We start from the raw sequence: 14,107 nt of genomic DNA on the forward strand, positions 1-14,107 counted from the left end.
TAAATTACATAAATTGAAATAATAAAACATAGTGACTAAAACAGTCACATTTCCCCTTCGAAACCACAAGCTTTATAAATAAAAAAATACGCAGAATTTTGCAATATATTGTAAAAGAATTCCTTGGGAGCTCAACCCCAAAAAATAGTGTCCCCCTAAAAAAGAAAAATATTTAGAAATTAAATTCTCTAAAAAGAATATCCTTCATTACTTTCTTAAACGAGAAAATGTCACAAATATTACTTATGTTTTAATCGGAATGGTTCTAAATCCTGATGCCCCTAATAAAAAACGTTGACGTTGTTGACACGACCAATTGAACATCATTAGATATCTGAGCATCATAATCATGAACCGAGGATCTCAAGAACACCAAGCTATCAATACATACAATGTGTATAGGGTTTTACAGCATAAATATGAATAAAATTGTAGAGATTGCTCGTAATCCAGCAACTGGCAATATCCTTAAACACTCAAATGTGTTTCTTACCGAATACCAGAAAAAGTAGACGATAGAACGACCGAGCAGTGTTATTCTGCAAAACATGCACTGGACGAGTAATGGAAGAAAACATCCAAAGGTAAAAAAGTATATGAATGGGGAGCAGAAAAATAAAGAAGGCACAAGAAGCAAATTTTTTAAGTTTTCATGACCTTACCAAGGTTAGAGATCACTATTTTACAATCATACCACATATGGAACCTGAATGACAAGATTTAATCAATATAAACTACTGGATACTTGAAGAAAGAAACATACTTTGAAGTATGTTTGAAACATACTTTATGTTTAAAACATACTTAGTATGAAACATACTTAGTACGTTTGAAACATACAAAGTATGAAACATACTTTAAATTGTGATTCATGGTCAGGGTATCCTGTTACAACGTTAATATTGTGACTTACTTTGACTTGCTTGTGAATTGCTTGACCTTGGATTCGTTCTATTCGAAAGCCTTTGTCTTTACCATTGTTCAGCTAGAGTTGACTCGGATAATAAGGTGGCACTAACTGATGAGTGTAGATAACTGGAGACCCTATAGTACTTGACTCCAAATTTTTGTTAAAATTACATTAGGCAATCAGAAACAAGATCGATTTTTTGTCAATACCAAGTACAAATCATTGTTATGAGCAGACTCATCAAACTGAATCAAAGCTCAGCCCAAAAAGGCCCATGACGTTCAGGCAAGAATAAACATGAAACAAAAAATTTGAGCTAGATTTTCCAGTAAACAAGCGGAACAACGAAAATATTGACGATGTTACAAACCAATTGCCACGAAAAAAAAGAAATAAGAAAGAAATGGAGATTATTTAAAATACCATAATTTGGTTTCTAATAACGAACCATATTCAGATGAAACTAAATAATACTAACTTAATGATAGACAATACACATAACTGAAAAAAAATAATAATAGTACAATCAGAATTTAAAATTACTCACATGGTTCAAAAAATGAAAGTCTCTTTGATATAACTGTCTTTTTTCGACTTCTGACGTCAATTCCACTTTTGAGCCAATGGGTTGGATTTAGCGAAAATTTCTTTCCAACAGAAACCGAATCATCCCACTCTCCTATATCCAGGCGCTTAAAAAAGAAATTAAACAAAATTGTAGAAGATGATAATCATGATTCAATGAAAAGATTAGTCAAAGGGTGGTGTAAAAACGGGCTCCCAATTTCGATGATACACAATTTCTTGGTTTCGAATTAGCATTATAATAAATTATGGCTATAAATGGCTCATATGTCTTGACCTTCTCAACAAAGTTTGATAATCTTAAGGTTCATTTCTTTCTTTAATACTAGAGCAGATGGTCCAGATGGATACAATTTTAACTGCACATTTTTTTCCTTTTCTTGTTCTTTTTTCTGGACAGAACTTTCAATGATTTCATTGTTAAACGACTGAGAAGAAACGCTAATTTTCTTCGTGATGACTTAGTTTAACAATATACCGCAGATTTCCTGTGGAGAATGTGCTACTGGGACAACTAAAATGATAAAAGTAGAGATAAGAACTGGGATATTTACTGTTTACTCAAAATCAGCCTTGATGCTGGGGACTCGACCCCCCAAAGAAGCTTTTCAGCAAATTTTTAGAAAAAGTTTAAGATATGGGACCATACTCTGTCAACCTAGAGCCTGAACTTCACCATGAGCATATATATATATATATATATATATATATATATATATATATATATATATATATATATATATATATATATATATATATACTTTTTTCGTATAGCCTATTGTTTGAAATACGGTCAGTCAGCCGGGTACCCAGAACAATCCTTAAGCAATTTCTCTGGAAAACATCTAGCAAATCTTCATCCGCTTTTCGGAGCGTCCATGCTACAGAGCCATATTTGACCACTGTCATCACTGGAGCTTCTAATATTCTAATCTCGGTCTGCAGACTTATCTTCCATTTCTTCCAAACTTTTTTTAACTGTGAAAAAAACACCCTGAGCCTTGGCTATTCTACTTTTAACATCTTCACTGCTCCCACCATCTTTACTAATAATGCTACCAAGGTAAGTGAAGCTGCCCACCTGATCAATCTTTTCATTACCCAACGTCACCTTTTCATCTTCACTTATTCCTAGCCTTAGTGACTTAGTCTTCTTAACATTAATTTTCAAACCAATTCTAGCACCCTGAACTCGCAAAACCTCTAAAACTTCATTCATTTTGCTCACACCTTCATCTAGGATGCTTAAATCATCAGAATAATCCAAGTCCAGGAGACTTGGATATGGAGTCCAGGAGACTTGGATATCCAAGTCCAAGAGACTTGGATATATATATATATATATATATATATATATATATATATATATATATATATATATATATATGTTACGGTGAATGTGCGAAATCTAGCTAATGTCGACATTCACCGGTGAATGTTCGAAATTTCTTTTTCTCTGCTTCGACTTTGTGAGTCAGCTTTTCAGTCTTATGCAACCTATGATGGTAAAAGTTAAAGCTAGGCTAGGTTAGATTTTGTTAGTTTAGATTAGGTTAGGTTAAGTTAGATTAGGTTAAATTTGGTTCAAAAAATCAGAAAGGGTTAAAAACCTAAATTAAGCTAACCTAAACCAACCTAACTTCGTCTAACCAAACCTAATATAATCTAACTTAACCTCCCATCGTCAAACCTTGCATAAAATTGAAAAAAAATTTACTGGCAACGGTAACTAAATCCAAGGAGAAAAAAAAAAGGTATTTCGGACATTCACCGGTGAATTACGACATTAACCAATATGCGGACATTCAACGTAACATATATATAGTACCAGGAGTCTAGGCATTCGGCATGGGGCAGGGTTATATATATGTTACTCTGGAATTACGCATTACCATAATTATTATATTACTGTTTAGTTTTAATTCATGAACTAGCAAATAACCATTTTCAACTTAATTAGGAGATTCTGGCGTAAATTCGATTCCTCTTTCCTTTTTATCCTTCACGGGATCATGTATTTTATGGGATTTGTATTTTCCTTTGATTCATTGCGATTCTCGCTGTTGCTTCTCTTCTAACCACAGATTTCGTTACGCGTCATTTTTGTTTAAGATTAGATGTTATCCTCAATGTCGCTTGTTTTCTCACCATAGATTTCGTTTTCAATCATTTTAATATGTGATTCGTAGTGCTACTTGTTGTCGTTTGTCTTTTAACCACACATGTCACTATGCTTCACTTTTGTTCAACATTACCTGGGACATTTCTTCCACGCCTTTTCTTCCAGTTTTTCCCCATTTATCACATTTTTTTATTTAATTACGTTGTTTTACAATTCAGTAACAACCACGTATGTTCTATTACACGTACCCTCTGAAGTTTTAAGTCATAGGGTGGTAAATCATTAATTTCAATAGAATTAAGTAAATCTAAAAGAATCCTATTCCTCCTTCCTGTTTATCCTTCACAGAAGGATTTATATTCTCGCATTGAAAAACCTGAGTTATCATATATGCACAAAGTTACTATAAAGTCATCAACAATGATTTGTGATTTTTCCTAGGATACTAGGATTAGCCAACTGGACCCCCGGTTCTAGACAACATTCAATTTATTGGAAAAAGGAATCAGCACAAAGTAATTCCTGGATCTCAAATCCCAGGGGGTATTAACCTTGCGCCAAATCTCAGATTTTACTCCAAAATCAATTTAATTTTATCACGGTTATCCTCTTAAAGGTAGGCAAGCAAAGAACGTACGGTAACCCATAGTACTGTATGACTACTAGGTTACCTTTATGAGGACAACCATAATAAAACTAAATGGGTCTATTACAATTATTCTGAAATTAACAAAATTTATTTTCTACAAATGAGCCTTTAATAAGCAGACGATATTCATCTATCCTTTTAAGGCTTAAGTGTTATTCGTTGACTTAAATCATTACGACACTGTTCTCTGAAAATAAGGATTGGTAACAGAAAACAAAAAAAGTCGATCCCTCAATACTTATTTTTTTAAGCTAATTTGACAAAAACCCTTTAGAAATATGCTCTAAACTTCAACAGTTATAGATCAAAACAAAGACCAGTAATGTTTATTCTTTTTGGATTGTCCCTACTAAATGTTTTATGAGCTATAAGTCAATGTTTTATAAGTCAAATCAGCCTGTGAGTTTTCAAAAAATTTAACTTACCAAATTAGATTCAATGTCCAACCGCTTAATGCCATCTAGAGACGTGGGTGTTTGAACAACTTGATCATTCAAAGGATCAGAGACACTGCATAACAAAGAAGAAAAAGAAGAAATTACATTTTATTGGGGACTAAAGTCATATTCTTTCTCCACTACTGCTCAACTACTGACTACCCTAATATGCTAAGAAATTTATCAGCAAAACTTAGTTGGTAGTAAACGAAAGTAAGGAGGGGACAAGTTCTCATACAAAAGATAGTTCTCAGATAACAATAGAAAAGATAAGAAAATAGGGTAACAATTATACAAAATATAAAATTGTGAAAATTATGGGATTTGGGAAGGGAATCTAATCCGAAAGCCTCTAATTTGCTTAAATTCCTAGTAACGTTTTTCAGATGCTATTTGGCAGCAGAATATGAAAAATGGTCAAAATTCTTTTAAAAAAGCAAAACATTTATGTACGACACAAAGTGAAAAGTCCAACAAAGGAGAGGTAACCTAATATAACAAGTAACAAGTATGGTGCTTAATAATAATTTTTTTTTTTTTTAGTAAATACTTATACATAGTTCGACAAACGATGATAAAACACACATAAATCTCACGAAAATTGCTTTTCTTGGCTACAGCTGACTCCCTTTGGTTTGTTCTTTACTATTTCAACAAAAAAGAGCCGAAGGCTTTTTCCTGTGTGTGATATGTGATTTTGAAACGGCAAGCTTTTTATATAGGTATCAAACATTCAAACAGTTCGTGGTAACGAACTGTAAGTAAGGAGCGACCCGGCTCAATAGTAACCGAAACACTAAAAAAGGAATTTTGATACCAGCAGATACATTAAAAGAATAGGATTTTTATGCTGATTTTAAATATATAAGTTTCATCAAGTTTAGTCTTATCCACCAAAAGTTAAAAGCCTGAGAAAATTTGAGTTATTTTCGAAAAAAGGGGGAAACACCCCCTAAAAGTCATAGAATCTGGCAAAAAATACAAAAAAAAACACATTTTTGCAGATAGGAACTTGAAACCTCTACATTAAGGATCTCTGATGCGCTGAATGTGATGGTGTGACTTTCATTAAGATTCTATGACTTTGTGAAAAATAAGGCAAGTTCTACTCCTCGTTGTCACATATCTTGTAACCGCATATTTCTTTGTTCGTCACTTTTATTTTTGACTCGTTTTCTTTCGGCCGCTTCTAACCGGATATTTCTTCGTTCTTCACTTTTGTTTTTGACTCGTTGTAATTGTCACTGACGCAAGCATTCTAACTATATATTTCTTTGTTCTTTGTTTTCGTTTATCTCGATACGCTTAGGGAGCCTGTCACTGTCCAACATCCACAGTACACGCTTATTCCTAATATTCTTGTAAAAGAAGGGAGATTAGGAGGTTTAGTTACCTTCCATATTGATCAGAAGATTTTTTCAAGGAAAATTGGAAAATTCTTGCCAGTAAATTCTCTTTTTGAGGCTTCAGGCATCCCCTCCCTTCAAGAAAGATCCACAGACCTCCCTCCAATATTCAGAGTGCAACTACCCAATACTGTATTACCGTTCTATTTACTGTATACACACTTGATATTAAAGGTTCATCACATATCGTCACCTGAAAGCAGTTTTGCCGAATCTGTTTTTCCAAAAACGGGAGAAAAAAGAGTTAGAAAATTTTGACATTTGTATCTCAGAATCAGCTATAGCAAGAGCGTTGATTTTTATTTCAAAATTAAGAAGAAAAATCGCTTATATCGTTGTGCTTGTTTTTATTGGCCTAAGGTGAGCCTTTCCTGAGATAAAATGGAATGAATATCAGTTTCGGCAAAACCATCTGAAAATTCCAGAGCATAGGTAAGATATGGCAAAACAGAATTGGCTCAGCATGAATTAAAAATGCGACTTTCGGCAAAACGTATTTCATCTAATACACAAGTTTTAATTTTGAAAATTGACTGGACAATAAACGATTTCTAGTTTTAACCTTCGGAGCATTAACGGCAGAGGATGCTTTGGGACACACTGTGATTTCAGCCTAAGTACTAGGTACCTCAGTTCTGTTACAACTTCTATTAAGACTTTTCTTATATGGCACATCTACTGCTGGCATGAAACGGGGAAGCGATTCAACGTCTTTTACTTTTGCTGTTGGCAAATCAACTACTGTACTTGAAGGTACAAGAGGCGGCAACCTTTCCACAGCGTTCACTGCTGACACATTGGGCAATGGCCTTCTTGGGCTAGCCTCTGGTGCAATCAGCACTACAGAAGGAGTAGTATCTGCGAACGAAATTTTGTAGAACACCCTTTTGCATAGTCCTTACTTCATCTGTAATAACTTCACCTTTGAAATTGGAACTTAGCTATACTTATAATATTTGGACGTTATGGCGTAATGAAAAAACTGCTGCTTGGTCATTTGAATAATGACAAACGGGCCACGGGGCCGAACAATCAAAAGCTTTTTTGTCAAGTCTAGAAGCGAAAAGACTTCCTTGTGCTTCAAAGACCTCTCAATGACACTGTGAACAGCATTGACCTCCCGAATCGTGGAGCGACCAGGCTCAGAATACTTCATCGTTATGCTCTGGACTTGTGAATGGTTCTTCAGGATGTCTTGCACCATGTAGCTCATTATTTGATTACGATTTTGAGGCACACATGAATCTGACCATGTGACACCAAGTTTCTGATGTCAAGATAGGTAGTAAAAACCTTATCAAGGATAGCACACAGACCATTTCAATTCCACTTCTACGAGCAAGACTTTCTGACCACAAACAACGATAAACTTTCTTGATTAGCTCTCCTGTATGTCTGCGAAAGGTAAGAATGATCTTCCTTTTGTAAAAAAAAAAGGACGAAACATCCCCTTTTGGCAAAGAAAAACGTTTTCCATATAAAAACACAATACGGGGTCATCCGAAGCCCTGTCCTTACCTCTTTCTTCTTTGATTTCTAGTTTTCCTTTCACATGTTTTGCATGAGAGGTTCTAACCTTCTTAAATAATTCAGTACCATTCTTTTCAGCCACTTTTTTTCTTCACAGTCACAGCATCACTAAGCTCACTAAGTTCATCTTGTTCACTAAGATAAAAAAAACTCGTCTTCTGCTTATCCAAGTTCGCGTTCAGCAAATCAGCAACTTATAAAAACGGACCATGCTATAATCCCGTATACGATTCGGCAAAACCGTTTTAAAGAAATCGAAAAATATGCGATACGACAAAGGGGAACTGCAAAATACAGGCAGTTAGAAACGTCTTACAGTAATGTCAATTAGACCATTCCAAAGAGAATTTTTTTACACAAGAAAGCGTTAGTAACTCAGTTTCGCCAAAAATTTTTATTTTCGGCAAAAGCACTTTCAGGCGACGGTATGTACAATAGATGTTTTAGGAACGAATACGTTTTACCACGGCAAACAAGCCTAGAGTGGGAGACAGTGTAAACAGCTTTTCAATAGATTTTGAATTTATGAGAAATATCAAAGTTTCGGCTCTATACCTAAAAATGTTGTTTTAACGCACAAAATGGAAGGAATAAGCAAACGATTAAATTGGAGTCCAGCAGTATGTGTGTGTGTGTGAAAGACATGACAACAGTTTGTCCTAATTAAAAACATAGTAAAGCTAAAAATGAAAGATATAGATTACCTGGTTGGTTGGGAGTCAGTAGTACTTTTTGCCTTTTTAAGGTCTTTAGTTGTATCGATGAGACCACTGAGTGCCACTTCTCGAAAAACTTTTGCATGAGTATCTCGAACGTATGCCAGAAATTGACGGACTTGCTCATAGAGGGCCTGAATGAGAAGAGTATACATTACACACATTCACATAAGAATAGATATTGAATATCATGTAAGCAGGGAGGAAGGGAGGAGCTTTAGTATAAAAACCCTAAACTTCGTATTTCTAAACTTACCCTAACCCTAAACTAACCCTAAACGTAACCCTAAACTTAGATATTGAATATAATGTAAGCATGGAGGAAGGGAGGATCTTTAGTATAAAAACCCTAAACTTCGTATTTCTAAACTTACCCTAACCCTAAACTAACCCTAAACGTAACCCTAAACTTAGATATTGAATATCATGTAAGCAGGGAGGAAGTGAGGAGCTTTAGGATAAAAACCCTAAACTTCGTATTTCTAAACTTACCCTAACCCAAAACTAACCCTAAACGTAAACCTAAACTTAGATATTGTATATCATGTAAGCAGGGAGGAAGGGAGGAGCTTTAGTATAAAAACCCTAAACTTCGTATTTCTAAACTTACCCTAACCCTAAACTAACACTAAACGTAACCCTAAACTTAGATATTGAATATCATGTAAGCAGGGAGGAAGGGAGGAGCTTTAGTATAAAAACCCTAAACTTCGTATTTCTAAACTTACCCTAACCCTAAACTAACCCTAAACGTAACCCTAAACTTAGATATTGAATATCATGTAAGCAGGGAGGAAGGGAGGAGCTTTAGTATAAAAACCCTAAACTTCGTATTTCTCCCACAAAGTCCTATTATTTATATAAGCTTTACTTGCTATTTGAGGTTTAGAAATTTTTTGGCCCTGCCAAAAAGGCACCTCTCAACACGGCTTCCTGTGCACATACACAGCAATATAAGTAATATAGAAAAAGATAAAAAAAATAGTCTTTAAAAGCTGATTAAGGCAGTTATGGTAGTTTTATGGTTTAAACACCGTTTTCAGGCTAATGTTTCAAGGCGGTTAGAGAAATAAAGTTCTTGTTTTAACTTAGCATCCAAGATTTTCTTAGGCATCCAAGATAGAACAAACATAACACTCATATCAATGTCCAGCTACTTTTTAAAGACAGAAACAGGGGACATGACCAAAAAAGGGGCATGACAAAGACTGAAAAAGGGGAAAAAAGAGGGACACTTCCATATATCTTCAAAATAAAAAAACATCGAAAAGGGGTGTATTTAAACCCGTTTTCAACATTTTATGTAATTAATTAAAAAACTTTTTCCACAAAATAAGTTTTTCAAAGAAAAGTAAAGAACTCCATTAAACAAAAATGAGCAAAAATAAAATCAAATAATTAACCAAGCGTAAAACTACCGCAAATCAGTATCGATAAATAAATGAAACCCAAAACGAACAGAAATTACAATAAATAACCGAGTCAAACTCGACCAGAAATTAACATAAGTTGGGCTCTAACACCCTATGCCTTCCCAAGGCCAGAACATAATTTGCACTTTACTGAAAAATATATACATGTTCTTACTTTTATAAGTTTAATAAATCAAATAATATTAACATTTTGATTACTAAATATCAGTATATGTATATTAAACTGACAATGCACATTCATTTGTACTTTTTTCAGTAAAGCGCAAATTTTGTTCTGGGCTTGGGAAGACATAGGGGTTTTGAGCCCAAATTATGTTAATTTCTGCTCGTTTTGAGTTTGACATGGTTATTTATAGTAATTTCTGTTCGTTATGGGTTTCATTTATTTATCGATACTGATTTGCGGTAGTTTCACGCTTGATAGATTATTTTATTTTATTTTTGCTCATTTTTTGTTTAATGGAGTTCTTTACTTTTCTTTGAAAAACTTATTTTGTGGAACAAGTTTTTTTTAATTAATTTCTGTTCGTTTTATATTGATATAGTCTTTTCAGGCAAAAAGAAAATAATGCTTTAAAACTTTTCGTTTTTTAAAACTTTATAGTTTGGCCTGCTATTTGTATGCTGGATAAAAATTTCCATCAATTTTTAACAACATACACCCTTTTAAAAATCTGGACACAAATAGTAGTGTTTAATTTCGTTTCATAACTCCTCTAGTTGACCTGAAATCGAAAACCTGATACCATTCGCAAAAAAAAATCTGCTTACTTTTATTGATAGCTTGGATACACTTACACTATTTTGATTTGGTTAAATTTTAAGAGCAGAAGTAGCCCCGAAAGTTTGAACATAATACCCTCAGTCGTTCTTGGGATACTGCTGAGATGCCTTATTGGGAATTAGCATTAAAACAGTGCATTTTGATTTAATCTTAAGGCAACATTTAGTTTTTAAACATAAAGGCAAATGGGAGGGTGTGCGTGGGAGGGGGATCAGTTGCCCTCCAATCACTTTTGACTATTAAAAAGGGCATCAGCCCTTTCTATTTTCAATCGAATGAGCCCTTTTCGAAGTTCCCACGATAACTCTTTCGATATGAAGTGCCCTGGTCTAAACAACAACAACAACAAAATCATACATTATACCCACATCGATCTTTACTATAAAAATTTCAAGCTTTCCAATCACTTACGACTATTAAAACGGACACTAGGCCTTTCGATTTCAAGTTGAACGAGCCCTTTTTGAGTTTCTACGACAACAGTTCCCATAAACATCTTTCATTCCCCCAGGACATAAATGACAACCCTTACCCTAAAGGTTGTGAATGGGGTTGTCATCTTCAAAGAAATAATTTCCAGAAATTTCAACTATATCACACAAAATGACCGTCACAAAATTTTGATTGGACATGTCTGGGGAAATGGTGGGTGTGAGAGGGGCGTTAGTCCCTCTCCCATCACTTTCAACTATTAAAAAAGGCACTAACCCTTTCAATTTCCAATTAAATGAGCCCTTTTGAAGTTTCTACGACAACGTTTTCGCGTTTAAACATCGCATTTAAAACATCGCTTTCAATAGAAACCTTACATGCCCCCAGGGCATAACTTACAACCTTTGCCCTGAGGGAAGTGGGGGGGGGGGGGTTGTCATCCTTAAAGACCTAATTTCCACAACTTGTAACTACGTTGAATAAAATGGCTATCTAAAAATTTTGATTGGATGTGTTTGGAGAAAAGGTGAGCGTGAGAGGGGGGTTAGTTGCCCAGAAATCATTTTCGACTATTAAAAAGGGCACTAGACCTTTGAATTTCCAATCAAAAGAGCTCCTTTTCAAGTTTCTATGACAAAGATTTCCATTAAAACTTATATGCCCGCAGGGCATAACTTATAATCCTTGCCCTGAAGACTGTGGGGGGAGTGACCTGCTCAAAGGTATAATTTCCTGAGCTTTAAACTCCGTGAAACAAAATAGATATCTCAAAATTTTGATTGGATGTGTTTGGTAAAACTTTGAGCGTGAGAGGGGGGTTAGTTGCTCTCAATTCACTTCCGACTATTAAAAAGGGCATTAGCCCTCTAAGTTTTCAATCGAACGAACCCCTTTTGAAGTTTCTCCTACAACGATTTCAAAAAAAACCTTACACGCCCCAGAGTATAGTTTATAGCATCATCTCTGAGGGATGGGGGAGGTGTCATTCTTAGAACCTAATGCCCGCAATTTTAAGATTTGTTGAACAAAACGGCTGTTTCAAATTTTTAATTGTATGTGTGTGGGGAAATCGTGCGCATGAGAGGGGGGTTAGTTACCCTCCAAGCACTTTAGACTATTCAAAAGGGCACTAGAACTCTCAATTTCCAATTGAATGAGCCCCTTTTGAAATTTTTAAGACAGCTCTATCTATAAAAACATTATATGCCCCCAGGGTATAACTTACAACCTTTGCCATGGGGGCCTGGGGGGGGGGGGTTGTCAGCCTTAAATACATAATTTCCAGAACTTTCAACTAAGTTGAACAAAATGGCTATCTCTAAACTTTTATTGAATGTGTTTGGGGAAATGGTGGGCGTGATAGGGGGGGTCAAATAGGTTGGCTGGCCCCCAGCCCCCCATTGCACTTCCTGGCTGAAGGGCCACGAAACGGAGATCAGCACCGCCGGTTTGGACCTTAAGGGTCTAGTGCCGCATCCTTTACCTTTACCAATTACTCTCCACTCACTTTCGACTATTAAAAAGGGCAATTTCAATTTCCAAACAAATGAGAACTTTTTGAAATTTCTACAACAACTTTCTATATAAACCTTATAAGCGCAAAGGGCATAACTTACAACCCTTGTACTGAGGGCTCTGAGGGGGTTATCATCCTCAAAGACCTATTTTCCAGAACTTTCAACTACCTTGAACAAAATGGATGTCTCAAAACTTTGATTAGATGTGTTTGGGGTATTGGTGAGTGTTAGAGGGGGGTTAGTTGCCCTTTAATCATTTTCGACTATTAAAAGGGCACTAGCCCTTTCAATTTTCAATTGAATGTGCCATTTTTGATGTTTTAAAACATCGCTTTCTGTAATAACCTTACATGCCCCCAGGGCATAATTTAAAACCTTTGCCCTGAGGGTTGTGGGGGGGGGGGAGGGGTTGTCATCCTTAAAGACCTAATTTCCACAACTTTTAACTAAGTTGAATAGAATGGCTATCTAAAAACTTTGATCGGATGTGTTTGGGGAAAAGGTGAGCGTGAGAGGGAGTTAGTTGCCCTCAAGTCATTTTCGACTATTAAAAAGGGCACTAGACCTTTAATTTCCAATCAAAAGAGCTCCTTTTCAAGTTTCTATGACAAAGAATTCCATTAAAACTTATATGCCCCCCGGGCATAACTTATAATCCCTGCCCTGAAGACTGTGGGGGAAGTGTCCTGCTCAAAGGTATAATTTCCTAAACTTTAAACTGCGTGAAACAAATTAGATGTCTCAAAATTTTGATTGGATGCGTTTGGTGAAAATGTGGGCGTGAGAGGGGGTTAGTTGCCCTCAATTCATTTTCGACTATTAAAAAGGGCACTAGCCCTTTGAATTTCCAATCGATTGAGCTCTTTTTCATGTTTCTACGACAAAGATTTCAATAAAAACCTTATATGCCCCCAGGGCGTAACTTACAACCCTTGCCCTGAGGGCTGTGGGGGAGTGTCCTCCTCAAAAACATAATTTCTATCTGGAAATCAACTACGCTGAACAAAATGGCTATATAAAAGTTTTGATTGGATGTCTTTGGGGAAAAGGTAGGCGTGAGAGGGGGGTTAGTTTCCCTCCAATCACTTACGACGATTAAAAAGGGCACTAGCCCTTTGAATTTCCAATCGAATGAGCCTTTTTTGAAGTTTCTACAACAACGCCTTCTATAGAACCCTTATATGCCCCCAGGGCAAAACTTACAATCCGCGCCCTTAAGGCTGTAAGGGAGTGTCCTCTTCAAAAACATAATTTCTATTTGGGAATCAACTCCGCTGAACAAAATGGCTATCTCAAAGTTTTCATTGGATATGTTTTGGGAAATGGTGGGCGTGGAAGGGGTGTTAGTTGCCTTCCAATCACTTCCGACTATGAAAAAGGTTACAAGCCACTCCAATTTCCAATTGAATTAGCCCTTTTCGAAGTTTCTACGACAACTTCTTCGATACGAAGTGCCCTGCTCTAAAGGAAAAAATAGTAATTAATACACTGTGCCAACATCGTTCTTATATGCCCCCAGGGCATATAAGAACGATTGCCCTCCTATCATTTTCGAATATTAAAAAGGACACTACGCATTCCAATTT

General features: G+C 35.7%; 1 protein-coding gene across 2 annotated transcripts in view; it reads right to left on the minus strand.

Moving 5' to 3' along the window:
* The window catches only part of unc80 (unc80, NALCN channel complex subunit), a 380,168-nt gene that overhangs the window by 180,540 nt on the left and 185,521 nt on the right, over nucleotides 1–14,107 (minus strand). For both annotated transcript variants that reach the window (XM_089101793.1, XM_089101792.1), the window contains 3 exons: nucleotides 8,344–8,489; nucleotides 4,692–4,776; nucleotides 1,458–1,602 (listed from right to left, as the gene is read on the minus strand). In XM_089101793.1, coding sequence (XP_088957919.1) covers nucleotides 1,458–1,602; nucleotides 4,692–4,776; nucleotides 8,344–8,489 — 376 coding nt within the window. The remainder of the gene's footprint in view (nucleotides 1–1,457; nucleotides 1,603–4,691; nucleotides 4,777–8,343; nucleotides 8,490–14,107) is intronic.

Source organism: Artemia sp. Qi Xiang Cuo, chromosome 15, assembly GCF_049724085.1.
Source record: "Artemia sp. Qi Xiang Cuo chromosome 15, ASM4972408v1, whole genome shotgun sequence".
NCBI lineage: Eukaryota > Metazoa > Arthropoda > Branchiopoda > Anostraca > Artemiidae > Artemia > Artemia sp. Qi Xiang Cuo.